At 66.0% G+C, this 25955-nt stretch overlaps 2 protein-coding genes across 6 annotated transcripts in view; both read left to right on the forward strand.

The window, feature by feature from the left end:
* Positions 1–8863, forward strand: part of R3HDM2 (R3H domain containing 2) — a 32822-nt gene extending 23959 nt beyond the window's left edge. For 3 of the 4 annotated variants that reach the window (XM_064638945.1, XM_064638946.1, XM_064638944.1), the window contains exons 13-24: positions 1326–1474; positions 2715–2804; positions 3397–3639; positions 4187–4313; positions 4723–4958; positions 5260–5414; positions 5812–5912; positions 6692–6861; positions 7005–7149; positions 7236–7336; positions 7428–7512; positions 8400–8863. In XM_064638945.1, the coding sequence (XP_064495015.1) occupies positions 1326–1474; positions 2715–2804; positions 3397–3639; positions 4187–4313; positions 4723–4958; positions 5260–5414; positions 5812–5912; positions 6692–6861; positions 7005–7149; positions 7236–7336; positions 7428–7512; positions 8400–8749 (1952 nt within the window). In that variant the 3' untranslated portion in view covers positions 8750–8863. The remainder of the gene's footprint in view (positions 1–1325; positions 1475–2714; positions 2805–3396; positions 3640–4186; positions 4314–4722; positions 4959–5259; positions 5415–5811; positions 5913–6691; positions 6862–7004; positions 7150–7235; positions 7337–7427; positions 7513–8399) is intronic. The other variant, XM_064638947.1, reaches the window with a different exon arrangement.
* Positions 8864–9866: 1003 nt separating this feature from the next.
* Positions 9867–14484, forward strand: STAC3 (SH3 and cysteine rich domain 3). 2 transcript variants are annotated; one of them, XM_064638990.1, is made up of 12 exons: positions 9867–10153; positions 11137–11203; positions 11579–11840; positions 12054–12151; positions 12346–12415; positions 12528–12622; positions 12728–12794; positions 13014–13063; positions 13183–13277; positions 13517–13568; positions 13716–13853; positions 13990–14484. In XM_064638990.1, exons 1-12 carry the CDS (start codon positions 9882–9884, stop codon positions 14086–14088), a joined length of 1365 nt encoding a protein of 454 aa, XP_064495060.1. In that variant the 5' UTR covers positions 9867–9881; the 3' UTR covers positions 14089–14484. The 2 variants fall into 2 exon arrangements, with proteins under 2 accessions (XP_064495060.1, XP_064495061.1); XM_064638991.1 differs by having other exon boundaries at positions 11582–11840.
* The last annotated feature ends 11471 nt before the right edge of the window (positions 14485–25955 follow it).

A 25955-nucleotide genomic window follows, 5' to 3' on the forward strand; every position in this document is an offset into this window, starting at 1 on the left:
GGCCCCTGGACCGTGTCCCAGCACCCAGCCTTTGGAACCACACCCTCATGTCCCAGTTTGGAGGTGCCCACGGTGTCTCCCGGGATCCTGCTCCCATTGTGCCAGGGCTGTGCTCGCTCTGGGTGTTCCAGCCACCTCCAGGACTGATTCATGGAGTGCTGGGAGCACTTATTTGAAGATCTGCCCCAACGTGTGCAGAGCAGAGCGAGAGAGGAGCTGCTTTTTGGCTCTTCCTGTAATTTTCCCTCCGGGTCTCCCCTGGGAACAGAAGCCAGTTGCTTTCCAGGCTTTATATAAGGGCAGATGATTAGAAACATCCTGGGAGAAGGAAAAAAAAATAGGCAAAGGAATTATCACCTGAGGAAGAAAAACACCAAACCCACCTTCCTCCATATCCTTATGTTTATTCCATGGGATTGGAAGTGCCTGGGACCTGGGGGCTCTTTTCCCATCACAGCATCCAGCCCCTGGGCAACTGTCAGTGGAATATTCCCTCCTTTGCAGCAAGTGGCTGCTGACAGAGCTCCTCAGCAGAATCCCCGGAGATCAGCTGGGGAAATGTGGGAGATCAGAGGCAGAATTGGTTAAGCAGCAGCTCCTGGGCATGAAGCAATAGTTGCACAACCCTTTTATTTCTGGAAGTCAGACTGGAATGCTGAGGAGACCCTTCCCAGCCGGGTGCCAGCCGTGTGTGCACCACACTCCTTCCCAGCTCTGCCTGCCAGGGGAAGGGGTTGCTTTCAGCTTGCCATTTCCCAGCCTTTTCCTCAGAGAGGAGGGGTCTGTGGGGCCATGGAATGGGGTCCCCAGGGAACGGGGTCCCCACAGAATGGGGTCCCCACACTCCCCTCTCTGCTCTGGGCACTCAGGTTGGTGCTGGTGTCTGTGCCCAGAGCTGAACTGGGACTGGAGCTCCCCAGCTCCTTCCCCCGATCCCGTGGTGCTGAGCTGACACGGGCACCCCTGGCAGCTCCCTGATTTTGGGATCCCTGCCTTGTTTGGGGGTGAGGAGCCTCCCCCAGGCGGGTGCTACTCTTGGCAGCCGGATTCTCCTTCCCTGTGCGGGGCAGGGGAGGAGATCCCGGGATCAGCCTTGGAGGGTCGGTGAGTGCCCCTGGCCATGGAGAGGAGGGAGGTCCAACCCCCGGGAGTGTCACCAGCAGTGTCAGCCCCTCTCTTGCTGTGAGCAGAGGCACAGCAGTTCCTCCTCCCTCTGCCTGCTCCCCTGACCCCCTGGAAGCTCCGGGGGTGGCAGATCCCCCTCGGCTCCCCCCGAGCCCGGGTGTGCCGGGGGCCAACGCTCCGTGCCTGTGTCCCCGTTGCAGGTTTGGTGCTAGGAGCCCCCGAGGGGTGCAGCCAGTCCCCGTCCTCGCAGCCCAGCCGTGGCCTCCTGCCCTGCACGGCCCCGCAGCCCCCCGGCATCCCCCCCCCCGCCCAGCAGCCGCCGGCCATGAGCAGCCCCATGATGTCCCAGGTGAGTCACTTGGGGCCAGAGGGCTCCTGGGGGGGCTCTGGGCCCACCCCTGGGGTTTGGGGGTCCCCATGGTCGCGGTCCCTCCGTGCTCGTGGCAGAGCAGGGGAAGGTCGGGGGCTGTGCTGTGCCCAAATGATTCCTTGGGGTATCCCAGCTTCCCAGCCCCTTCTGATCTGCTGGGGCCAGCAGCCCCTTTGGAAAAAGGGTCTGTGGTCTTTGGATGAGTGGCAAACTGGAAGCAGTTTCCCTCGGGACTGTCCCGCCTGGTCCTTGGGTTTGAGCTCCCCGGGGTTGGTCTCCTGATGTCCTGGGGGAGGCAGACCTGGAGCTGAGCTGGGTGTGTCCTCCAGACCCTCCCCAGGTTAAAGCCAAGGGATGTTTGCTGTTCCCCAGCCTGCTGGGCTGTTCCCAGGGGTGGAACCCTCTGGAAAGCACCCATGGGTGTCATTCCTGTGGACTTGTTCTGCCCCTGCCCCTGTGACAAACTCTGTCCTGCTGCAGGATCACTGGGCCATGCTGGTGTTTTTATTTGTATTTTCTGCTCTGATGGTTTAGGTCCTGGAAAAACTGATTTCAGGTGTTTGGGTGTTGGTGAAGGGTCTGGAAATGCACTGTCCCCATGTCCATGTCCCTTCAGTGTCACCAAAGGTTCAGTGAAAGGACTGACCCCCCCCTTCCAGCACTGACCATCACAGGGTCGATGCCCAAAGCACGAAGTTTGGGGCCTGAGTGAGGGGTTGCCATAAAGCAGGTCCTCAGGGTGACAAAGTGGGGGTCCCTGTGGAAGGTGAGCGTGCAGGGAAGGCATTCCCAGCAGGAATGGCATTCCCAGCAGGAATGGCATTCCCAGCAGGAATGGCCAAGGAGCACTGCAGGGACTGGGGGAAATGGGAGAGATGGGAGTGTTGTGTGGGGAGAAGTGACCCTGCTGCTGCTGCTGGCCCTCGTGAGCTCGTGCCACTGCTCCTGCCAGGCAAGAGCTGCCTTGGGACAGGCCACCCCTCCCGGGCTCCGCAGACCCTCCGGCCGGGCCGTGTCCGACCGGGATGGATCCTGCCCTGGGATGGTCTCCGTGCTTCCCAACCCCTGCACTGCCCCTCTGTGTGTTTGCAGTTGGCTCACTTGACTAACCTTGTTGTTCCTTCTTTCTCTCCTTCCTCCTCATCCTTCCTTCCTTCCCTCCCTTCCCTCTCCCTCCCTTTCCCCCGGATCTCTCTCCTCCCTTCTCCGCTGGTCGTAGCCGGTCCCGGCGCTGCAGCCTGTTCCGTACTCTCCAAGCTCCTGCCCCCAAGTCCTCCTGCCAGTCTCTCCACCCCAGCAGTACAACCTGGTATAAACCCCAGTTCCTCTTCTGCACTCTCTGTTGTGCTCTGTGCTGTGTTTGTGTTGTGTGAGCTTGTGCTGATCAGGTACGTCCCGGACACCGACCCCGTGGGGTTGGGATTCACGGAGCTCTGTGCTGCACTGGGATTCCTGAGGCTGTGGCACCACTGATCCCAGAGTGGCAGTCTTGCAAAGAGCCTGGGAAAAGCAAATTCCAAGCCCAGAGCTCCCCAGGAAGCGATGCTTGTGCCCAGTGCTGGGGTTTGGGAGCCGTGGCTGCCCTGTGGGCTCAGCCAGCCCCTGTGCTGTCTCCACCGGGATCTTTTGGGAATGCTGTGCCCCACAGGATGTGGCCTGCGGGCTGGGGTCACCCCTGCCCGTGTGGGACCCCCTGTGTCACTGAGTGTCCCCTGAGCATTAGGCCCCCCAGCAGGTCGCATGTCCCCCTGTCCTGCTCTGGGCCTGGGGCTCGTGTCTGGGGACCTGTGCTGGGGGAGCTCCTCGCAGAGCAGGGAGCAGGGCTCTGCCCTCCTCAGCACAGCCACGTGCTGCTGTCCCACGTGCTGTCCTCCTCCACCCTTCCCCTTGTCCCACTGCAGGCCGACGAGCTCAGCAGCCCCTTCGGGCAGATCAGCCTCAGCCGACAGGGCTCGACCGAGGCCCCGGATCCTTCCTCGGCGATGTTCCAGTCGTCCCTCATCTCCCAGCACCCTCAGCAGCCAGGATTCATCATGGCAACCCCTGGGCAGCCCATTCCCACCTCCAGCTACTCCGCCTCGGGGCACACGGCCCCCACTCAGCAGGTGCTGCAGCCCCAGGGCTACATTCAGCCTCCCCAGCAAGTAAGGACACGAGGGGACGTCCCCAGAGCTGGCAGGGGCTGCGGGGGAGTGGGCCCCTCTTTGTCTGCTGCTCCTTGGTGAGGGATCCACCCTCAGGGGTCCAAGCTCCGGGTCTCACCCTCCCTTGCTAGGCACAGGATGGTCCCTGCCCCTGTGTCCCTGTGAGCCCACCAGGCTCCTGCCTGGGGACCCCCCTGGGCCACTCCCAGCTCTCAGTGGTGGGGGAGGGACAGTGGCCGGACTCAGGGCTGACACCTCTAAGCTCTCTTTGGGGTCCTGCAGGGCTTTATGACCTCTAGGACTGTCCCCTGAGCTGTGAGGAGAGTTGTGCCTACTGTGCTCTTGCACTACTGTGCTGGGAAAGGCTTGGATGAGGAGGCTGGGAGGCGCGGGAAGGGGCTGCGGTTCCCCACGCAGCCAAAGCCCTGGGTGGTTCCCTTCGGCAGAAGCCAGGCCAGGTGAGAGAGAAAACTGGTCCTGGGGGACCAGCTTTCTTGGATCCCCTCCCTCCTGTGTTCTCACCACGGTGTTTTCTTGCCCTTGGTAGATTCAGGTTTCTTACTACCCCCCCGGGCAGTACCCGAACTCCAGCCAGCAATACCGACCCCTCAGTCACCCAGTGGCCTACAGCTCCCAGCGCCCACAGCAGCTCCCCCAGCAGTCCCAGCAGCCAGGTAAGGGGGTGGAAAGGGGGGAGGGGGGGCAGCTTCCCCTTTTCTGCTGCTTTTGTGGCTCTCAGCATCTCCCATGTGCTCTCTGGGGCCAGGTTGCTGTTCCCCGTCTCCCGCTCTTTGCTGGACCTGTCTCTCGGCTGGGAATTTGGATCCTGGCCTGTAGAGGCTGTTGAATCCTTCCCCTCCCTTTCCTCCCAGCTTGCTGGAGCGGGGATGAGGTGGATTTAAGCCCCACTGAGGGGATTTAAAGCCAGGAGCAGGTGTTTTTACACCTGCCCTAAGGAAGCCCATTCTCCACTCTTTAGCAGGAGGTGGGGGCAGAGCAGGACTTGAGCCCCTATATCCCAAGTCTGGGGCTGTTTCCCACGTCCAGCTGGGAAGCTGCTCCATTGAAACCCTGTTCTGGCAGGTTTACAGCCAATGATGTCCAACCAGCAGCAAACATACCAAGGTGTGATGGGGGTGCAGCAGGCACAGCCCCCCGGGCTCCTCAACAGCCAGAGGAACAACATGGGGGGCCAGATGCAGAGCGTGATGGGGGTGCAGCAGGCACAGCCCCCCGGGCTCCTCAGCAGCCAGAGGAGTGGGATGGGGAGCCAGATGCAAGGCCTGATGGTCCAGTACACCCCGCTGCCTTCGTACCAGGTGGGCATCTGCTGCTCTGCAGCGTGGGGGGCTGGCAGGGGACCCCAATGGGCAGGGTGTGCCCCGTTCCTGTGCCTGAGGGTTGGAGCCAGAGGTGGAGATTACCCACCTTGGGGAGGGCACATCCATGTGGGAATCCGTGGGGCACGTCTGGAGCAGGAGGACAGGGAGAAGAGCTTGGGAGGGGCTGCCCTGCCTGGGCAGGAAAACACCCCCTGGAATCTCTTCCCCTTGCCGGTGTCTCCTTGGGCCAGTTCTTGCTCCGTGTGACCTGTAACCTGCTGCTTTCCTCCCTGCCCAGGTTCCCATGGCCAGTGAGTCCCAGAGCGTGGTCCAGCAGCCCTTCCAGCAGCCAGTGCTCGTGCCAGCCAGTCAGTCTGTGCAGGGGGGGCTCCAGGCTGGGGGGGTCCCCATCTACTACAGCGTCATCCCCACTGCCCAGCAGAACGGCACCAGGTACAGCTCCTGCCCCTTGGCCTGCCCTGGGGAGGGAGTTTTGGGGTGTCCTGTCGGGGCCAGGAGGCAGCCTTGATGTTCCTTGTGGGTGCCTTCCAACCAGGGGATTCCATGATCCCACTGGATGATTCCATGCCCTGCTGAGAGGGGGGAGCGTCCTGTTCCTGCAGCTGGAGGTGCTTGAGCACCACAGGAGCTGCTCCTCCCTGAGTCCTGCCTCCCATATCCAGGGCTTCCTGGCCCCCAGAATGCCAGGCTCCTGTGTGTCCAGCCCTCTCCAGAGGCTCCCGTGTGTCCAGCCCTCCCAGTACAGAGGGAGCTGGGAGTTACCTGCACAGACCCCCCGGGGTTTTCCCTCCCCATCCCCGTCCTCACCCGCTCCCTCTCTGCTCCTCAGCCCGTCCGTGGGGTTCCTGCAGCCTCCCGGCTCCGAGCAGTACCAGATGCCACAGTCCCCAGCCCCCTGCAGCCCCCCCCAGATGCAGCAGCAGTATTCAGGTACGAGGGGCCACGGGCAGGGCTGGCACCGATTCCAGGTGGGATCAGCCTTTGGATCGTGGGTGGCAGAGCTGCCAAGTCTGGCAGCGTCTGTGCAAGGGGGTTCCTGAGGCTGGGAATCCCACTGGGAATGATCAGTGGCACCAGGGGGGCACTGGCCTGTGCCTGGCATCTCCCTGCCCTGGTGGGCAGCGGGGTGGGAGTGGCAGAGGGAGCTGGGTGGGCTGTGGATTGGTGAGAGCAGGGAGAATTGTGGATGAGGAGCCTCAGGATTCCTGCTCCCTGTCCCAGCCACTGGGAGCAAGGTGGGGCCTTGTGAGCCAGTGCAGGATCTGGGCTGGGATTGTGGAGCTCTGAGCCTGCTGAGCTGCAGGATCTGGGCTGGGATGCTGGAGCTCTGGGCCTGCTGAGCTGCAGGATCTGGGCTGGGATGCTGGAGCTCTGGGCCTGCTGAGCTGCAGGATCTGGGCTGGGATGCTGGAGCTCTGTGCCCAGCTCTGTGCTCAGAGTCCTGCAGCGACGCTCAGAGCAACCACTGAGCTGCCACCCATCAGCTTGTCCCCCCTGCTCCCATTTCTCCTGGATTAAACATCATCACTCCCCGATGTATGATGGCATATAGGAGAGGGATCCCCAGCGGATCCTGGTGGGGCTTTTCCAGAGAGGAGAAGGGTCCAGAGCGGGATCAGAGGGAAGGGTGTGCAGTGGCAGGGACAGGCAGGTGCCCCAGGTCCCACAGCAGCAGAGCCCGGGCCAGACGTGCCTGTGTCTGTCCCCAGGGGTGTCCCCGTCAGGCCCCGGTGTCGTGGTGATGCAGCTGAATGTCCCCAACGGCCCCCAGGCCCCCCAGAACCCCCCCGTGGTGCAGTGGAGCCACTGTAAGTACTACAGCCTGGAGCAGCGGGGGCAGAAGCCAGGAGACCTCTACAACCCCGACACCAGTGCTCAGGTACTGGGCGGACTGGGAGGGACGGGGAGGAGGCAGCTCGGCCTCTGGGGCTGCCGGGGTGGGCTGGGCGATGGGTGGGGGGTCACCTGCGGCTGTGGGAGCTCTCCCAAGCCCGGGGGTGTCTGACACTGTCCCTCCCCCAGGCCAGCACTCAGCTGAACAGCCCCATCACGTCCCCCACCCAGTCCCCGACTCCGTCGCCCGTCACCAACCTCAACAGCGTGTGCACGGGGCTGAGCCCCCTCCCTGTCCTCACACAGTTCCCCCGGCCCATGGGCCCGGCACAAGGTAAGGGGGAGGCGTGTGGGGACAGCCCAGGGCTGGGAATTCCCCGGGGTGTTTCCCAAGGTCCCCACGGACGTTGCTCCTCGCAGGTGACGGGCGGTACTCGCTGCTGGGCCAACCGCTGCAGTACAACCTGTCCCTCTGTCCCCCGCCACTGCTCCACAACCAGCCCGGCTACACGGCACACCAGGTACAGCCCAGGGCCACGGGAGCTCCCAGGCCCCTCCCCGGGAGGCCTCGGTGTCCCCTGAGGTGACACGGTGCCCTTTCCACTCCCCAAGGGGCAGACTGGGATGAAACACGGGAACCGGAGCAAGAGACAGGCCCTCAAATCGGCCTCCACCGACCTGGGCACGAGCGACGTAGGCAAGTGACCCCCTCAGGCAGCTCCCTCTGCCCTCTCATGTCCACACACACGGGGTCTGGGGACTCCAGGTGCCCACACCAGCATCCCACAGGCCCCCGGGCTGGTTTTAGGGAGTGGTTCCTGCCTGTCTCTCACCCGGGGGGTCTCCACAAGGTCCCTGGGGAGGGAGGGACCCGCAGCCTGAACGGAGCAGCCCTCGCTGACCCTCTGGAGGCCTCGGGCCTGTCCCCCGTGTCACCTCCGTGTCCCCACCAGCAGCTGGTCGCAGGGGGCCCTTTAAGAGCCGCCCTCCCTGCCCCTGGCACGGCCTGGCTGTGCCACGTTAATATTAGCAAAGAATCCCTTCAGCAGCTCTGCTAAGCCTGGAGCCAGGGCTGGAGCCAGGAGCTGCACAGGGGCTTGGGGACCACCAGGCAGGGACTGGGGCGGGAGCTGCTGAGGGATTTGGGGACCTCTGGGCAGGGCACAGCCACGTGTTGCTGCCCTCTGTGGATGCAGCCATCCTCCCTCCCAGGGTCAGGGTTGGCTCCCAGTCCTGCTCCCTGAGGTTTGGGGGAGGAAAACAGGGCAGAGCCCCTGGGAGAGCCCAAACTGCCCAGCCAAGGCCATCCAAAGGACACCAGAAGGACTGGGTGTCACTGGAGCCCTGGGACACGGGGCAGTTCCCAGCTCCTCCCGAAGCAGGTTGTGTGCACGGGAAGGGGTCAGGATGGGGCACTGCAGGGAGCAGGCAGGGGCAGTCTGGGGGAAGTGACTGACTCAGCGAAATACCTGGGGGCAGCTTGGCACAGGGCAGCACTCCTGGGCCAGGGAGAGGTGGGTGCTCCAGCCCGGGGGGCTCCCGGGGCACCAGGACCCGGCCGGTGACTCTTCTCTCTCCCCGCAGTGCTGGGCCGGGTGCTGGAGGTGACGGACCTGCCCGAGGGCATCACACGGACGGAGGCCGACAAGCTCTTCACCCAGCTCGCCATGGCCGGTGCCAAAATCCAGTGGCTCAAAGAGACTCAGGGGCGCCGCGGGGACGGCGGCGGCGGCGGCGGGGACAACAGCGGGACTCCGGAGAACGGCCGGCACGGCGACCTCGCTGCCTTATACACCATCGTGGCCGTGTTCCCCAGCCCGCTGGCCGCCCAGAACGCCTCCCTCCGCCTCAACAACTCCCTCAGCCGCTTCAAGCTGCGCGTGGCCAAAAAGAACTACGACCTGCGGGTGCTGGAGCGGGCCAGCTCCCAGTAGGGCTCCCGCGGGCACCGGGCACCCCCCTGGGCCTCTTCTCCCCCCGCCCTCCCTTCCTCTCGCCCCCCTCCCTTGATATATTTATATGAACATAATTAAGAGACGAGAAGTTGATTTTTTTTTTTTTTTTTAATTATTATTATTTTTGGAGTGCCGCCCGTGCCCGCCCCCCCTCCCCTGTGTCTCTGGTTTTGTTTAAGCACTGTGTTGGACCGCACATACAGGTGTTGATTGGTATGTTCACTGCACATTTTATTTAATCGGATTATTATTTTTTCGGGGGGGGGGGGGAGGAGGGGGGTATTTTTGGTTTTATTTTATTTGGGGGGGGTTGTTTTTAAATAAAAAAAAAAAAAAAGGAAAATTGTCCATCACTTGAGCACAACTTTCCCGTTCTCTGCCACTGCCAAGGGCTGGGGGCTCTGGGCTGCCTCGGTGGGGTGAGGGGACAGTGGAAGGGGCACTGGAAGGGGATGTGTCCTGCCCAGTCCTGCCCCTGTGTTGGCATGTGGGGAGCCCAGGCTGGGATTGGAGTGCTTGGCCTGGGGCTGGACCCCTGACAGATGTTCACGGCCTCTTCTCTCAGCTGCCAACCCCATCCAGCTGTGCCAGGGCAGGAATGAGGGCATGGAGTGTCCCCTGCCGGGAAGCAACACACTCCTGGTGACTGAGGAGCAGCACCTGGAGCTGGCACAGGTGCAGGTGGGGCCAGGATTTGGGCTGGCACAGCCTCCAGCAGCAGTGGGACGCTCCCAACGCAGGTAAGAGAAGCTGGGAAAGGGGGGGCTCCAACTCCAGGCTTGTACCAGCTCCCACCTCGCTGCCCCCCACAGCTGGGCAGGGACTGTGGGGACCCCAGGATGCCCATCCAGGGCCCTGTCCCCCACCACAGGCAGCCTGGCAGCACTGGGCTCCCACTCCCCCCGTCCCAGCAGGATTTGGTGCCAGAGGGTGCCAAGGCAGCCACAAACTGCCCCACCAGAGCCCCCTCTGCTGCCCCTGTGCCCCGTGCCCCCCACCCAGGCTCCAGTTCTCACATGTGGGAGCAAAGGAGGCCCCGAGGCCGGAGCCCAGAGCCCTTGGAGCGCCCAGCTCCCGGAGCCCTCGCTGTGCCCGGTCCCTCCGCTGTCCCATGCCAGGCCGGGGGGGCCCCTGGCACGCCCAGCAACCCACCAACGCAAATAGCCGGCGGCTCCTCCGCCCGCTCCCGCCCGGCGCACGCCGGGGCTCCAATTTCCCGGCGTCAGCCCCCGGCGGGGCTCAGCTGTCGTCCCCCCTGCCCTGTCACTCCGCCGGCCACGGGACCGCCCTCCCCGCGCCCGCCCGGGGGCCTGGGGGCTCTGCAGCGGCACCGGCCGCCCCTCGGGGGGTTCAGCAGCGCAGGGCGAGCCCTCCAAGCACAGGGTAAGTGGGTTCCCCTGCCCGGCCCCCCCCTCGCCCTGTCCCTGACCCCCCTGGGCCCCCCCGTGCTGCTGCAGGACCTCGGGGTGCCCCGTGCCCGGGGTGCCCCGTGCCCGCGGTGCCCCTCACCCCAACGCCCCCCGGCCCCAGTGCTGCTTCCCGATGGTTTTCCCTCGATTTTCACGAGGCCTGCGGGGGCTCGGGGTGGGTGTCACCAAAAATATCGGACTCTGGGTGGAAGGGCTGCGTGGAGGGTCATCAAAGGTGGCATCGGGATGGTTTGGGGGATGCAAGAGCAGGTCCTGCCCCGGTGGCAGCCCAAGGCCGGGTGATGCCCGTCGGGGTCACCTGTGTGCCCGTCCCGAGGGGCCGGGAGCGGCTCCGTTTGCAGTTCCATGGCGAGATGGAGATGCCCAGGCAGAGGTGGGCACGTGCAGGTAGCCCAGGGGCTGGCTCACAGCACTTGGCACCACGGCCCCCAGCCAGCGGCCGTGCCAGGCGCTGGGCTGGGCATTGGCCTCCTCCAGCCTGGCCCTGGGGCTCTCGGGGCCAGAACCAGCCCTCGCTGGGGCAGGGGCTGCAGGACGGGCAGTGGGAGTGACCCCGGGGCTCCCCATGGCAGAACCAGTCCCTGCCAGGACAGGGGCTGTGGGATGGGCAGTGGGAGTGACCCTGGGGCTCCCCATGGCAGAACCAGTCCCTGCCAGGACAGGGGCTGTGGGATGGGCAGTGGGAGTGACCCCGGGGCTCCCCATGGCAGAACCAGTCCCTGCCAGGACAGGGGCTGTGGGATGGGCAGTGGGAGTGACCCCGGGGCTCCCCATGGCAGAACCAGTCCCTGCCAGGTCAGGGGCTGTGGGATGGGCAGTGGGACCGGGCGCTGCAGGGGGAGGGCAGGCAGTGCCCACCCAACAAGGTTGCCCACTCTGGGCACCTGCAGCAGGAGCAGCCCCAGCCAACGCCTCGTCTCTCCCTTCCCCTCACAGCATGACCGAGAAGGAAGTGCCAGAGCCAGCGGCTTCACCGGCTTCAGGTGGGAAACCCAAGAGCCGGGTAAGTGGGTGCCCACCGGGTGCCACAGGGGGAAGCCACCTCTCCTGCCATCATCCTGCCATCATCCTGCCGCTGCCCCAGGAGGCCTGGGAGGGCTGGGGGTGCCTGGGGGGACCCTGATCCACCTGGTGCTGGGTGGGCATTTCCCAGCTCGGCTCTCCTCTGGGATGCCCACGGCCCCAAGGTGCCCAGGAGCCACAGTTTCCCCTTTTGTGGGAACCTCATGGGGCCAGGAGGGGGGTCCCCATCCTCACAGCATTCCTGGGGTCTCCTCCCGCTTGGGGAAGGGGTCTCTGGGTCAGGGCAGTGGGGCGAGGGGCTGGGCACGGGGTGTCTGCCCTCCTGCCATGCCCCATCCACCCTCTCCTGCCCCAGCAGCTGCAGAAGCTGAAGCAACTTTTCCAGCGAAAGCCGAAGGAGGAGCCGGTGCCGGAGCCGCAGCCCAACGGGGAGCTGGTCAGCCCCTCGGGGGGCCCCATCTACTACATCTACGAGGATGAGGAAGAGGAGGAAGAGGAGGAGGAGCCCGAGCCCCCTCCTGAGCCCGAGAAACTCGTCAATGACAAACCCCACAAGTTCAAAGATCATTACTTCAAAAAACCCAAGTTCTGCGATGTCTGTGCCCGGATGATCGTCCGTGAGTCCTGGCGGGGCCGTGGGCAGGGGGGGGGCTCCGGGCAGGGCTGGAGCTCGGGCTGGGGGCTGCAGCCACGGCCAGGATGAGGGCTGGGGGCCACGGCCAGAGCCAGGGCAGGGCCTGGGGACCAAGGCTGCCCAGGGTTCTGTCCCGGCCGTTCCACAGCTGCAGTGTCACATTCCCTCTCCTTTCCACCCCCCCCTGCACTGCCAGTCAACAACAAATTTGGCCTGAGGTGCAAGAACTGCAAAACCAACATCCACCACCACTGCCAGTCCTACGTGGAGATGCAGCGCTGCTTCGGCAAGATCGTGAGTGTGTCCCCCCCCCGGCCCGGGACCACCCCAGCCCCCAAGGGCAGGACCCCGGTGCCACCACCCCCGTGACCTCCCGGCCCTGAGGGGGGCCCTGGCTTCCCCCCCTCTGGGCCCCCCTGCCCCCCCAGCTCTGATGGGATGGGTCTGGGGGGTGGTTGATGCTCCGACCCCCCCCCCTCTCCCCGCAGCCCCCCGGGTTCCGCCGGGCCTACAGCTCCCCCCTCTACAGCGACCAGCTCTGCGTCAAGGACCAGCTCTGTAAGTGCCCGGGCCGGGGTGGGTGCCCCGTCCCCCCAGTCCCCACCCCGGGGTGCCCCATCCCCTCGTGTCCCACCCACGACCCCCCCCCGCCGTCCCTGTGCCCCCCCAGCGGACAACAGGAGCGACCCCGTGTTCGAGACGCTGCGGACGGGCGTCATCATGGCCAACAAGGAGCGCAAGAAGGGGCAGGACGACAAGAAGAACGTGAGTGGGGGGGTCGGGCCCTCCCCAAAATTCCTGTGCTGGCAACGCACTGACCCCCCCCCCCCCCGCATTCTGCACCCCCTGAGAGCTCCCTCTGCCTTCCAGCCCTTGGCTGCGATGATGGACGAGGAGCCGGAGGCCACGAAGCCGGCGGGGAGCAAAGCCGAGGGCGGTGAGTGGGGGGGCCGAGGATGGGGGGGCCGAGCCCACGGGACGGGGAGGGAGCCCCCGACTGTGCCTGGGGGGCCACCAGGGTGGGGTCTGCCCTGCAGAAAGGGGGTCTCCAGGTCAGGTCCTCACCCCGGGGCTCTCGCTGTGTCCCCGAGTAGACAGAGGAGACCCTCGGGAGGCACCACCAGGGGAGGTGTGACCCCCCCCCTCCCATTCCCAGGTGCCTCCGAAGGGGACAAGAAGGCTGAGAAGAGCCCGACAGATGACAAGGTACCCCCCGTCCTCATCCTGCCCCCCAGGGCAGAGGTTGTGGGATCTCCCTGCTGGGATCCCTGCAGCTGTTTGCAGCCTCTGGGCCCCCAAACTCTGCTGTGCCCCCCCCCACCCAGAACAAGAAGCCGCAGCCGGGGGCGTTCCTGCAGTCCCACTACTTCGTGGCACTTTATCGCTTCAAAGCCCTGGAGAAGGACGACCTGGACTTCCCGTGAGTTGCCAGCTGTGTCCTGGGCTCCTTCCCAAGGCTCCCGAGGTTTGGCTCCATGTGGTTCCATGGATTTCTCGAGGCAGAGCTGCTCCGTCCGGGACCTGCCTGTCCCCAAGCCCGTGGGCTGTGCTCAGGGGGCTCCAGGAGCTGATCCCACGGGAAGAACAGTTTTCCTTGGGGTCTCCCGCGGGGAGGGGGCCCTGCCCACCCCCCTCACAGGGCCCTTCTTTCCCTTCCAGGCCGGGGGAGAAGATCACGGTGGTCGATGACTCCAACGAGGAGTGGTGGCGGGTAAGGCTGGGAAAGCTCCAAGGGGGGGGACACAGAGCCCCCCAAACCTGCCGTGCCCCCACCCCAACCCTCAGCCCGGCAGGATCCGGGACCCCTGGGCAGGATCCCCCCCCACTGCTCCACTCCCCCCTTGCTGCCTCCTCGCAGGGGAAGATCGGTGAGAAAGTCGGGTTTTTCCCCCCCAACTTCATCATCCGGGTGCGGGCGGGCGAGCGGGTGCACAAAGTGACCCGGTCCTTCGTGGGCAACCGCGAGATCGGGCAGATCACGCTCAAGAAGGATCAGGTGAGGCGGGACCCCGGCACCACCGTCCCCCCCTTCCCACCTCCCCCTCCCCTCGGATGGGAACGGCTCTTCCCTGGGCTCCCCCCGCTCCGGGGGGGGGTCCCGGGGGTCTCACCCGCCCCCTCTCGCCCCCCAGATCGTGGTGCAGAAGGGGGAGGAGGTGAACGGTTACGTCAAAGTCTTCACCGGCCGCAAAGTGGGGCTGTTCCCTGTGGACTTCCTGGAGGAGATCTGAGGGGGCTGCGGGGGGGGGAGACCCCCGGGATGGGGACGGGGGGGCCCCCAGGAGGGGGACAGAGGGACCCCGGGATGGGGGGGGGGTCCTGGCTGCGGGGCAGGGACGGGGGCAGGGACAGGCCCCCCCATCTCTGCCACCCCAGCAGCAAAGGGGGCTCCGAGGGGACTGACCCCCCAGGACAGGGAGGGGGGGCGGGAGGTGCCTCTGGGGCTGTTCCATCGTGGGGGGGGGTTGGTGCCTCCAGACACTGGGGGCGAGCAGGGGGCACCCCCGGACTCGCTGTGGAGCCCCCCAACTTCGGGGGGGGAAGCTGGGGAGGGGGTCGGGGGGGTCCTGCCCCGCTGCTCCACGTGTGTCACCCCGGGTTTGGCAATACAGGCTGTGCCCACCCCCCTCTGCGCTGAATTTAATGGGGGGGGGGCACTGGGGGTGCTGGGGGGTCACTGAGGGGGTCGGTGGTGCTGGGGGGGGGTCACTGGTCACTGTGGGGGTATCAGTGGCCCCAGTGGGGGGGTCACTGGTCACTGGGGGTGTCGGTGGTGCCAATGGGGGGTCAGTGGTCACTGTGGGGGTGTCGGTGGTGCCAGTGGGGGGGGGGGTGTCACTGTGGGGGTGTTGGTGGTGCCAATGGGGGGTCACTGTGGGGGTGTCGGTGGTGCCAATGGGGGGGGGTCACTGTGGGGGTGTCAGTGGTGCCAATGGGGGGGGGGTCACTGTGGGGGTGTCGGTGGTGCCAATGGGGGGGGGGTGGGTGTCACTGTGGGGGTGTCGGTGCCCCCGCCGGGGGCTCGGCCGGGCAGGGGCGCTGGGAGGGGACAGGGCGGGCCGGGGCCCCCCCGCCCCGTTCCCGGGCGCTGGCGCGGGGCCCGGCGGGGCCCCAAAAGGGACCGCAGGCGACAGGTGACGGTGGCGGGGCCAGGACGGGACCTTGGAGCGGGATTTGGGGGGGGGGGGGGGGGGCAGGAACAGGTGCCCGGGAGCGGGGGCTGAGCCCCGTGACGTCACGGCCCCGTGACGTCAGCGGTAACCACGGCGACGCGCGGGTGGGCGGGGGGTGGGCGGAGCCTGCGGAGTGGGCGGGGCCGGACCTCCCCCGGCTCCGCCGCGCGGGGGCGCTGCCGTTCCGCCGCGAGGCCGCGCGCATGCAAATATATGCAAATATATGCAAATGAAGCTGTAGCGCGGCGGCGCCCCCTGGCGGACGGCCGGTGGGGCAGCCCCCGACCCGCTCTCGGTACCGGGGAGGGGGGGGGGTTCGATCACCCCCGGGGGGGCCTGGGGAGGGGTCCCCGGGGTCTTTCCCCCCGCCGTGGGGCCGGGCTGGGGCTGCCGAGGGGGTCGCGGGGGTCAAGCGGGGTTGGGGGGCAGGCGCTTGACCCCCACCCTGGGGGTCCCCCCCATTCCCAGTATTCCCAGCATCCCCAGCCGGGAGCTGCTGCTGCGGGAAGGACGGGAATGCGGCGGGGGGAGAAGGCGGCAGCCCCCGGGAGTGACGCCCCCTTCCCCCCTCCCCGCTCCTTCCCCTCCTGTCACACGGCTCTAAACGCCGGACCATTAAAATTTTCCACCTCATTTGCGGCTCCTCACACGGTTAATTTTCCCGGGATTGTCTATTTATTTATTTGTGGAGCCCTGCGGGAGGGGGGGGAGGGAGCAGCTGATTCGCTGCATCTGGGCGGTGGGGAGGGGAAGGGGGGGAACCACCCTGGGAAGGGGGGAGGGCTCCGGCTAATTTAACAGCTGAAGAGAGCAACTTAATTAGAGTCAGCTGGAAAATTGGGTAAAACCCCTTCCATCAGCCTCCCTTCCCCCCCAGCCCCCCCCCCCCTCGCCGGCTCCTGTTGGGATGTGTTTTGGGATGGGGGAGGGAGAGCTGGTCCCAGCCAAGCAGTTGCCCTTCATTACAGCCGGGAGCTAATTGGATTGATCAGCAGTTAATAGGAAATTAAGAGCTGAAGCCCCTCGACTCCCCCCTCCCAGCCCCACCATGTGCAGCCCCCTCCTCGAATCCCGCCCCTGGCACCCGAGGGATGGGCTGAGGGGGGGGGGGGCTGGGGAGGGGATTCTGCCCCCCCTCCGTGTTACGGCTGCCGAGCACTTTAGGGTTTGGGTTCTCCTGTTTTCCCGTGGGTTTCCCATTCCCGGTGCCCCCAGCCTGGCTGTGACTTAGGGGGGGTCGCGGGGTCACTCCCTGCTCCTCCTCAGGCGAAGGGGGTGCCCCCCATCCCACCCCCTGGAATACACAGGGATGCAGCTGGAGGAGCCCCCCCTGACCTCCAGATTAATCACCTCCATTTCTCTCCTCATCCCGGGAAAGGTCAGGAGTCTGCAAGGCCCAGGAATTAATTGAAATCCCCCCGGTCTCGTGCCGGATCCATACATCATCCCACGGGATGGAGGGGGGGGGAGCAGCCCCTCCTGCACCCCCTTCCTGGGGCGCGCGGAGAACAGGGAGCGGCAGATGCAGCGCTCGGAGCTTGTTCTCCATCTCCAGGCAGGGAAATAAATGGATTAAACTAAACTAAAGCGTCTGCGCTCCCCACCTGCCCCCCCGGCCATAAATCAGCATAAATGCAATTTCCATATTCATGGTATTTATCCAATAACTGTCCTGTCCCAGATTAAACGCGCCCCGGGGAGCAGCGGGGCTCTTATCTGTGCCGGGGGGCTCCCGGGGAGGAGCGGCTCTGCTGGGGGGCTGCGGCGGGAGGGGGGGGCTCTGCTCCGCATCCTCTTCATCCTCCTCGGGGGGGACCGGAGCGGGGACTCTGCTCCTCATCCTCTCCCATCGCTCCCGGCTCCTGGGAGGGGAGCTCAGAGGGGGGATCCGGGACTCGGCGGGGCTCCTGTCCCTCTCCCTTCCCTTTTCCTTTCCACTTTTTTGCCTTCCTCCCTCCGCCTCCCCTCCCTCTGGCCCCGGTCCCCACAAATCCCCTGCGTGGGCAAGGAGAGGGTCCCGTCCTGCTCGGGCACCTGGGGGGGACACAGGAACCTTCCCCCCGGCTCGGAGGGCAGGGCCGGGGGTGCCGGCGCGGTTTGGGGGGGCAGGTGCCCCCCCCGTGGCTGTGCCGGGGCTGGGGACACTCACACGCCACGTCTCCCACTGTGACAGGTCCTTGTCAGCCGTAATGACCCGGGTCCGGCGGGGCCCCAGGGCTCGGAGCTCGTTACGGGGGATTTAATGAGGGCAGGAGCAGCCACCGCCGCTGGCTCTTTGCCACGGGCAGTGCCCTCGGGCCCCCGAGCCGCGCGGTGCCCCCCCCGTGGCACAGCGCCGAGCCCCCCCCAGAGCCCCTTCTCTCTGCCCCCGGCAGATCTGGGGGGCCGGGACCGTGCCCCCCTCCCCGCTCTGGTGGGGGTGACAGAGGAGTTTGGGGGCTCTTGGGTTGGGGGCGAGAGGCACCAGGGAAGGCAGATTTTGGGGGGCAGCAGAGCCGGGGGCAAAGGGACTGCAGCCAGAGCTGGGGGGGGGGGGCGTGGTTGGGGTCTGTCCCACACGCAGAGGTTGTGGGGGGCAGCCTGAGTGGACCCCAAATCCGAGGGGGCTATGCGGTGGGACGCCGGTTTTAGCTGGGGGGCTCAGCCGTGTGTGGCAGGCAGCGGGGGGGAGACCTCAGCCCTTTTTGGGGGGCAGCTCTGAGCCTGGGGGGTCCCAGCTCTGAGCCTGGGGGGTCCCGTGTGCAGCTTCTGCTCTGAGGCAGCCGCGTCCTCCTTGGCTCCGCGACAACCTGCGCAAACAGGAGCCTGCGGGCAGCGGGAATTAGTGAAATATTTGGCAAAACAGGAGGCGAAGGCAGGATCGGAAAGAACTGGGGGGGGCTGCGCTGTCCCCCCACCCCGCTGCAGGGAGGGCACAGCCCGGGTGCCCAGGGGTGGTCGCATCGTGCTGGGCCCCCCGCCCGCCCCCGGGCAGGGCAGCACAGCCCCCACCCCTGCAGTCAGAGGACAGGGGGTGCACGGGGGTGCAGAGGGGTCCCTGGGGACCCCCCCCCGTCACCGCCGCGCTCTCAGCCGAGCAAACCAGCCCCGGACCCCCGATGGGCGGGGGTCCCTGGGTGCTGAGATCCCCCTTGTCCCCCTGGCACCCCTCTTTGCCTCCCCCTCCTCCCCCCCGGTCCAGTGATCCTCCCCAGGCGCTAATCGGGGCAGGGATGTGCTTTGGGGAGAGATCTGGGGGAGCAGGTCTGATCCTGGGGGCCTGGGAGGAGATCTGGGGGTCCTGGGGAAGGGCAGAACATCGGAATCAATCCCTGCCCTCCTGTCCCCCCCCGACCCCCTCCGGCTCCTGACTGCGCTCCCCCAGGCTTTGGGATCCGCCCTCCCAAATCCTTGGCGGAGGATGAGCCGCCCCAAAGCCTGGCTGGGGCCGCGGCCGCGGCCGCCGCTGTCCCCACAGCCCCTGTGAGGTGAACTAAATCCATCCTAATTAGCGCTGATTTGCATGGGGAAATGAAAATTAATCTAGCCCGGCTTTATTGGAATTAGCGATTCCAGTTGGGCACATCAGACAGTGGCAGCCGTCTGAGGGGGCCGGGGGGCCGCCCCCCGCCCTCTCCCCCCTCCAGCCGGGTTTGGGGTCCCTGGATGGGGGCACCGGGATGCCGGGGAGCACCCAGGGGGATGCGATCAGGAGCCCGGGTTGGGCTCAGCGCCCTCCCGGTGCCCCCCATTGCCCGCACCCCCCCTCCCAGTGTCCCCAGTTGCAGGAGAAAGCGAACAGCTCCTTTGGCCCCGCTGTCCCGTCCCACAGGTGGTTCCGGGCACGGGGGGAAGAGAACGAAGGGCAGGGACGAATCGGCGCCGCCGGAGCGGGAGACGCTGCAGGGCCCCGGGATGTCACATTTGGGGCGGGGGGCGTCGCTCGCGCACGTGTGGGTTCCATCCCCGTATTTCCACACGCACGTGCCTCTTCCCGGGCATTCCCACGCGTGTGCCCCGCGCGTGCCACGCGGGAGCGCATTCCCGTTCCGGAGGGGGGGGTCCGCAGCGGGGGGGTGCCCCGGCCGTGCCCCCCCAGCAGCCCTCTGACCCCGGCTGCCTCCCGGGGGGGTGGCACCGGCGCTCATTGTTATGGGGCCCGCGCGAGGCGGCGGCGAGAGGAATTCTCATCCCGCTCATCCAAAATTAACGAGGAGAAAACAACCGGGGCCGCCGGGGGCGCGGCGGTGGCACAGTGTGACAGACTGGGGGGGGGGGCGCGGGATGGGGTTCGGCGCCTGGCACTGCACAGATCCCCCCTCCTTAGTGTGACCCTCCGGCCCCAAACCGGCCCTGTCCCTCCGGGATGGGCTGTGAACCCCGCGGGAGGACCCAGTCCTCGGGCAGGATGCCCCCGTGCCCCATCACCGCCTCGGGGACAGGTCTGGCTGTGTCCCCGTGCCCCATCCCCACCTCGGGGACAGGTCTGGCTGTGTCCCCGTGCCCCATTCCCACCTCGGGGACAGGTCTGGCTGTGTCCCCCCCCCCCCCGCCGCCCCCCGGGATTTCATCCTGGCTGACAGGAGCGAGACCTGCAGCTCCTGCGGCTGCATTTGCAAGTCAACCAGGAGCTGAAGGGCCGGTGGCGGCGGTGGCAGCGGCCACCTGTCCTGCCTACCTGGGGACAGGGACGGGGACGCCCTGGGGAGGGGGGGCGAGGACGCGGCGAGTCCCGGTGCGGGGGGATGGGGCTGTTCTGTCCCCGTGTTTTCCCTGGCCGGGGTGGGGGGTGTGTTTGCTTGTCTGGGGGGGCTGTTTCCCCTCCCGCGCAGGCTGTAAACACTCAATTAAGCGGGAGCCGCGGTCCTGCCTTCCCTGTCGCTGCGGGTAATTATGTCGGTTTTTCGGTGTCAGGCGCGGCGGGGAAGCGCGATTCCAGCTAATTGGAGCAGCAATCCCAGCCCAGACCCTTCCGCAGCTGCTGGTGCTGCCATGTGACAGCGGCCCGGGGCCCCCCCGGATCGGCGCCTGCAGGATGCCTGGAGCCACCTGTCCCCTGGATCCCACCCACACACCTGCCCCTGGATCCCAACCCCCCCCGGATCCCACCTGTCCCCTGGATCCCACCCACACACCTGCCCCTGGATCCCAATCCCCCCCGGATCCCACCTGTCCCCTGGATCCAGCCCTCCCCCTCTATTCCACCTGTCCCCTGGATCCAGCCCTCCTCCTCTATTCCACCTGTCCCCTGGATCCCACCTACCTGCCCCCCGAATCCACCTCCCCCCCGGATTCCATCTGTCTCCTGGTTCCTCATCCACTCCTCGGATCCCACCTGCCACCCGGATCGCCCCCTCCCCTGGATCCCACCCCCCCATCCCCTGGTGCTGCGGGACTGGGGGACCTGCTGGGTGCTGTCCTTCTCCACTCTGCTGCGGGGTGGCCTTGAACCCCCCCCACGATTTTTTGGGACCCTTTAGGACTCCCCAGACCCCCCGGGTACCTCGGGGGGGGCTGAGCACACCTGGCAGCTGAGGTGTGTGGGATGGGGGAGCCTTTGGGGATGCAGGGAAAGGGCGGGCAGGGAGAAGGAGAAGGAGAAGGCAGCTGCCCCTCAGGGTGGGCCCTGCCAGACCCGGGGGCTGCCAGGGGGACCTGGGATTCGGGGGTGGGGGAGGACCCGCCGCCGCCCATCCCCGGGGAGCCGCACCGGGAGCTCGGCGTCTGCCATTGATTTCTTATTATGGAGTTCAGGAAGAAAAATGAGGCGCTGGGGCTGCGGAGCCGCCGCCGTGATTTGTTGCCTTCTCGGCGTGTCCTGGCGGGGATGGGAATTGATTTTGGAGGCTCTGGAATCAGTCAGCAGGGCTGGGGGAGGGAAGGGGGGGGCTGGAGAGGGGCCGGCTGCTGGGGGATCGGCGCAGCCCCCCGGGATGGGGGAGATGGGACCCCCCGGACCCGCTCGTGGGGCGGGGGGGGCTCCCCACGCCGGGCTGGAGCCGTGGGGGGGGGGTGGCAGCCCCTGGAGGGGGGGACGGATCCCTTTGGTGTTGGGGTCCCTGCCCTGGTACCGGGGGTCCCAGGACTGCGCTGAGTGGGACCAGAGTGGCTCGGGGGGGGGAACTGTGGCTGCAGGAGGGTCCTTGAACCTGCCCCCCACAACCAGCAGCAGGAGCAGGAGCAGGAAAAGGAGAAGGAGCAGGAGAAGGAGCAGGAGCAGAAGGAGAAGGAGCAGGAAAAGGAGCAGGGGAAGGAGAAGGAGCAGGAGAAGGAGCAGGAGAAGGGGGAGGAGAAGGAGGAGCAGGAGGAGCAGCAGGGCCCGGCGGCAGCCCCGGGCCCACCCGTGTCCCACGGCCCTGTCCCGGGCCCTGTCCCGGTGCCTGTCCCGGTGCCCCCGGGCCGACCCCGCCGCGGCCACCAGAGGGCGCCACAGGCCTCCCGCAGGCCCCGGGGCGAGACCGGGAACGGGAACGGGAACGGCGAGAGGGGGGGGGGGGAGTGTGAGGGGGGGTGACGGGGGTGTGACATATGTGTGTGTGTGACATGTGTGTGTGTGTGTGTGACGTGTGTGTGTGTGACATGTGTGTGTGATGTGTGTGTGTGTGAGATACGTGTGTGTGACGTGTGTGTGTGTGTGACGTGTGTGTGTGTGTGTGACGTGTGTGTGATGTGTGTGTGTGAGATACGTGTGACATATGTGTGTGTGTGTGACGTGTGTGTGTGTGACATATGTGTGTGTGTGTGTGTGTGAGATACGTGTGTGTGAGACCTGTGTGTGTGACATATGTGTGTGTGTGAGATACGTGTGTGTGTCTGACGTGTGTGTGAGACCTGTGTGTGTGTGTCTGACGTGTGTGTGAGATACGTGTGTGTGAGACCTGTGTGTGTGTGTGAGGTGTGTGTGAGGTGTGTCCCTGCCACGTGTTATGTGTCTCAGCTGTGTCCATGTCCCAGCTGTGAATGTGCATGTTCCATCCGTGTCACAGCCATGAATGTGCATGTTCCATCCATGTCCCAGCCGTGTGTGTGTTCCATCCATGTTCCATCCATGTCCCACCCATGTGTGTGTGTGTCCCAGCTGTGTCCCAGCCATGTGTGTGTGTTCCATCCATGTCCCAGCCGTGTCCCCAGCCGTGTGTGTGTGTGTTCCATCCATGTCCCAGCCATGTGTGTGTGTGTTCCATCCATGTTCCATCCATGTTCTATCCATGTTCCATCCATGTCCCAGCCGTGTGTGTGTGTGTTCCATCCATGTTCCATCCATGTTCCATCCATGTCCCAGCCGTGTCCCAGCCGTGTGTGTGTGTGTTTCATCCATGTTCCATCCATGTTCCAGCCATGTCCCAGCCATGTGTGTGTGTTCCATCTGTGTTCCATCCATGTTCCAGCCATGTGTGTGTGTTCCATCCATGTCCCAGCCGTGTCCCAGCCGTGTGTGTGTTCCATCCATGTTCTATCCATGTTCTGTCCATGTTCCATCCATGTCCCAGCCGTGTCCCAGCCGTGTGTGTGTGTGTGTTCCATCCATGTCCCATCCATGTTCCATCCATGTCCCAGCCGTGTCCCAGCCGTGTGCTCCCCTCGGGCCCCCCCGGTGTCTCAGTGCCGATGAAGGACGAGGCCATTGTGTTTATTAAATCGTAGCTCGGCGCAGCCCTCGCAGCCGCTGACCCCGGTTATTTATAACGCGGGCGGGGAAATCGCAGCTCCGGGCTGGGGCTTTTCTGCGGAGAATTATGGAAAAAAAAATCGATTGTGCGGGGCCGGGGCCGGGGGGGGGGAGGAACTGCGGGGGTCGATTCCAGGAATCGCTTCATGGCAGTGGCTGAGCTGATCCACCCGGCTGCCCAGGACCCCCCCGGCTGCCCAAGACCCCCCTGGCTCCTCAGGACCCCCCCGGCTGCCCAGGACCCCCCCGGCTGCCCAGAACCCCCCCAGCTCCCCAAGATGCCCCCGGCCTCCCCAGGACCCCCCCGGCTCCCCAAGACCCCCCCGGCTCCCCAGAACCCCCCCAGCTCCCCAGAACCCCCTCGGCTCCCCAGGACCTCCCTGGCTCCTCAGGGACCCCCCTCGGCTTCCCAGAACCCCCCCAGCTCCCCAGAACCCCCTCGGCTCCCCAGGACCTCCCCAGCTCCTCAGGACCCCCTCGGCTCCCCAGAACCCCCCCGGCTCCCCAAGACCCCCCTGGCTCCTCAGGACCCTTCATCAGCTCCCCGAGACCCCCCTGGCTCCCGAGGACCCCTCCGGCTCCCCAGAACCCCCCCAGCTCCCCAAGACCCCCCCCGGCTTCCCAAGACCCCCCGGCTCCCCAGAACTCCCCCGGCTCCCCAAGACCCCCCTGGCTCCTCAGGACCCTTCATCAGCTCCCCAGGACCCCTTTGGCATCCGGGGGAGGCTTTTGCAGCATCCCCGGGGGGGGTGACAGGATCTGGGGCAGTCGGGGGCCGGGGGTGTCCCCCCCGTCCAGCCGCGGGGGGGGTCGGAGCTGGGCTCTCGCGGTGCTCCCGTGATTAATGAGGGGAATTAGGCCGATAATGGCTCTTAAATGACGGTGCCAGTTGCCGGCGCCGCGCCCCGGTGGGTGATGGATGTGCCGGGCCCTGGGTGGGCGCGATCGGAGCCGCGTCACGACCAGGGCAGGGGCGAGGAAGGGGCTGTGATGTCACGGCGGTCGGTGACGTCACGCCTGCTGCGTGACGTCACCCGCCGGCTCAGCGCTGCCGAGCCCAGAGGCGCGGTTCGGCAGGGCCGGGGCTGTGCGAATCACCACGACATGTCGCGATAGTGCTGGGGGGGGATGCCCGTCGTGGAGCTGCCAGTGCCACCCCTTCCCCTCGGGGTCGTCCCTCCCTCCCACACCCCCGGGATCCAGCTCTTTCTCCCGGTTCCAAGGGATCATCCCCCTCTCCCCATCCCCGGGATCCAGCTCTTTCTCCCGGTTCCAAGCCTGGCTCCGGGGGGGGGGGGGTTATGGAATCCATCCCGTTAATTCTCCATTTAATTACCGGCTGTTTGTTTATTGTTTGTTTGCTTTGCCTGGGATGGATTTTTTCGTGCCGGTTCCCTCCGTGCCAGGCCCAAATCCGGCGGGAATTTCGGCTCTGGTGGGATCCGGGGCCGGATCGAAGGGAAGGGCCCCGTGAGCAGCCGGAGGTGACCCCAGGGTGTGGTTGGGGGGGGGCCCTCCCAAGGTTGGGGGGCACAACCAGTGGGTGCCAGCTGGGAGGGCAGGGGGGCTGTGGACTTGTGCCATGGGCTGTGTGGGTTGGGAGGGGCCGGGGGGGGCTGTGGACTTGTGCCATGGGCTGTGTGGGTTGGGAGGGGCCAGGGGGGGCTGTGGACTTGCCCCGTGGGATGTGTGGCTCAGGAGGGCTCGGGGGGGGCTCCGGGGGGGCTCCGTGCCGAGGCAGGAGCTGAGGAAGCGTGTGCTCAGGTGCGGGCACGTTCATCCCGAGCCGCAGCATCTCCCATTAATGAAGCACTTCATCACGGCGCCGTGCCGGGGGAGGGGGCGGGGAGGGGGGCACCCCAATTCCGGGTGATAAATTCCCGGCGACGGCCCTCGCTCGCTCGCAGCAGCCGCGATTCTCCTTCATCTTGAATAATATTTTCGGAGCGGTTGTAAAATCACCCGAGGCGGCGGCTGCGGGATCCAAACCCCCCTCCCGGCCCCCCCCGGGCCCGGCTCTCCCGCGTGTGTGTCCCCTCTCCCTGTGCCTCTGCACGTGTGCCACCGTCTGGGAGCTCCCCCGGGTGTGTCTGTCTGTCCCTGCACGTGTCCGTGGGCCGGGGGTGTGCGGCTGCACCGCAGCACCTCGGGGTGCCCCCCACCCAGGACCCCCCTCGTGACTCCCTCAGACTCTCAGGGGGCCCCCCAGAGCCCTGTTTGCCCCCCTGAATCCCTGACTTTTGTGGTGATGATCCCCTTTGTCCCACTCAGACCCCTAGATCCCCCCCTGAACCCCTGGATTTTGGGGCAAGGGTCCCCCCCAGGCACTGGGCCCACCCAAGACCCCTGTCTACCCCCAACCCAGACAGTGGAGTCCCTTCCAGACCCCTGAACTTTGGGGTGAGGGTTCTCCCAGACCTCTGGGTCCCCCCTGGACCCCCGAGTTCCCCCTGGAACTTGAATTTTGAGGTGGGAATCCCTCCCAACCCCCTGTGTCCCTTGGATTTTGGGATGGGTCCCTATGGATTGCATGGGGAGCTCCCTGGTTTGGGTGGGTGTGGAGCTGCCCAGATGTGCACATCTGTGTGGCCCACCCCTGTTCCCACCCGGCCCAGGCCTGGCCACTGTAACTCCTTTCTCTCCGGGAAGGATCTGTGTGTTCTCCCTCCCCAAACGCTGATCCCCAACCCCGTGTGTGCAGGGGAGGGGCTCCAGTGGCCCCTCCGTGCTGGGGGTTCTGGGGTCACGCTCCTGGAGCCCCCCCGGCCCCCCCTCCAGGGCTGCTCCCGAGGACTCCCGGCATCCCCACGGAACAGGGAAGCACCACGTGGGATTCAACTGCCTCTTAATTACAGTCATTAACGAGCGTGGAGGCAGCTGGGCTCCGTGGGCAGGGAATCCCTCCGTGTTCCAGGGGAGCTCCTGCAGGGAGTGGGGGGCTCAGGGTGCAGGGAATGGGGGATCACAGTGCAGGGAATGGAGGGCTCAGGGTGCAGGGAATGGGGGGCTCAGGGTGCAGGGAACGGGGGGATCACAGTGCAGGGAATGGAGGCTCAGGGTGCAGGGAATGGGGGGATCACAGTGCAGGGAATGGGGGGCTCAGGGTGCAGGGAACGGGGGGCTCAGGGTGCAGGGAACGGGGGGCTCAGGGTGCAGGGAATGGGGGGCTCAGGGTGCAGGGCCCCCCAGAGCAGAGCTGGGAGCGACAGGCCGGGGTCCCCCAGACCTCGAGGGCCGCCCTGCAGTGATGGGTCACGCCCTGCACACACGTCCCACA

This window comes from Pseudopipra pipra, chromosome 30, assembly GCF_036250125.1.
Source record: "Pseudopipra pipra isolate bDixPip1 chromosome 30, bDixPip1.hap1, whole genome shotgun sequence".
Lineage (NCBI taxonomy): Eukaryota > Metazoa > Chordata > Aves > Passeriformes > Pipridae > Pseudopipra > Pseudopipra pipra.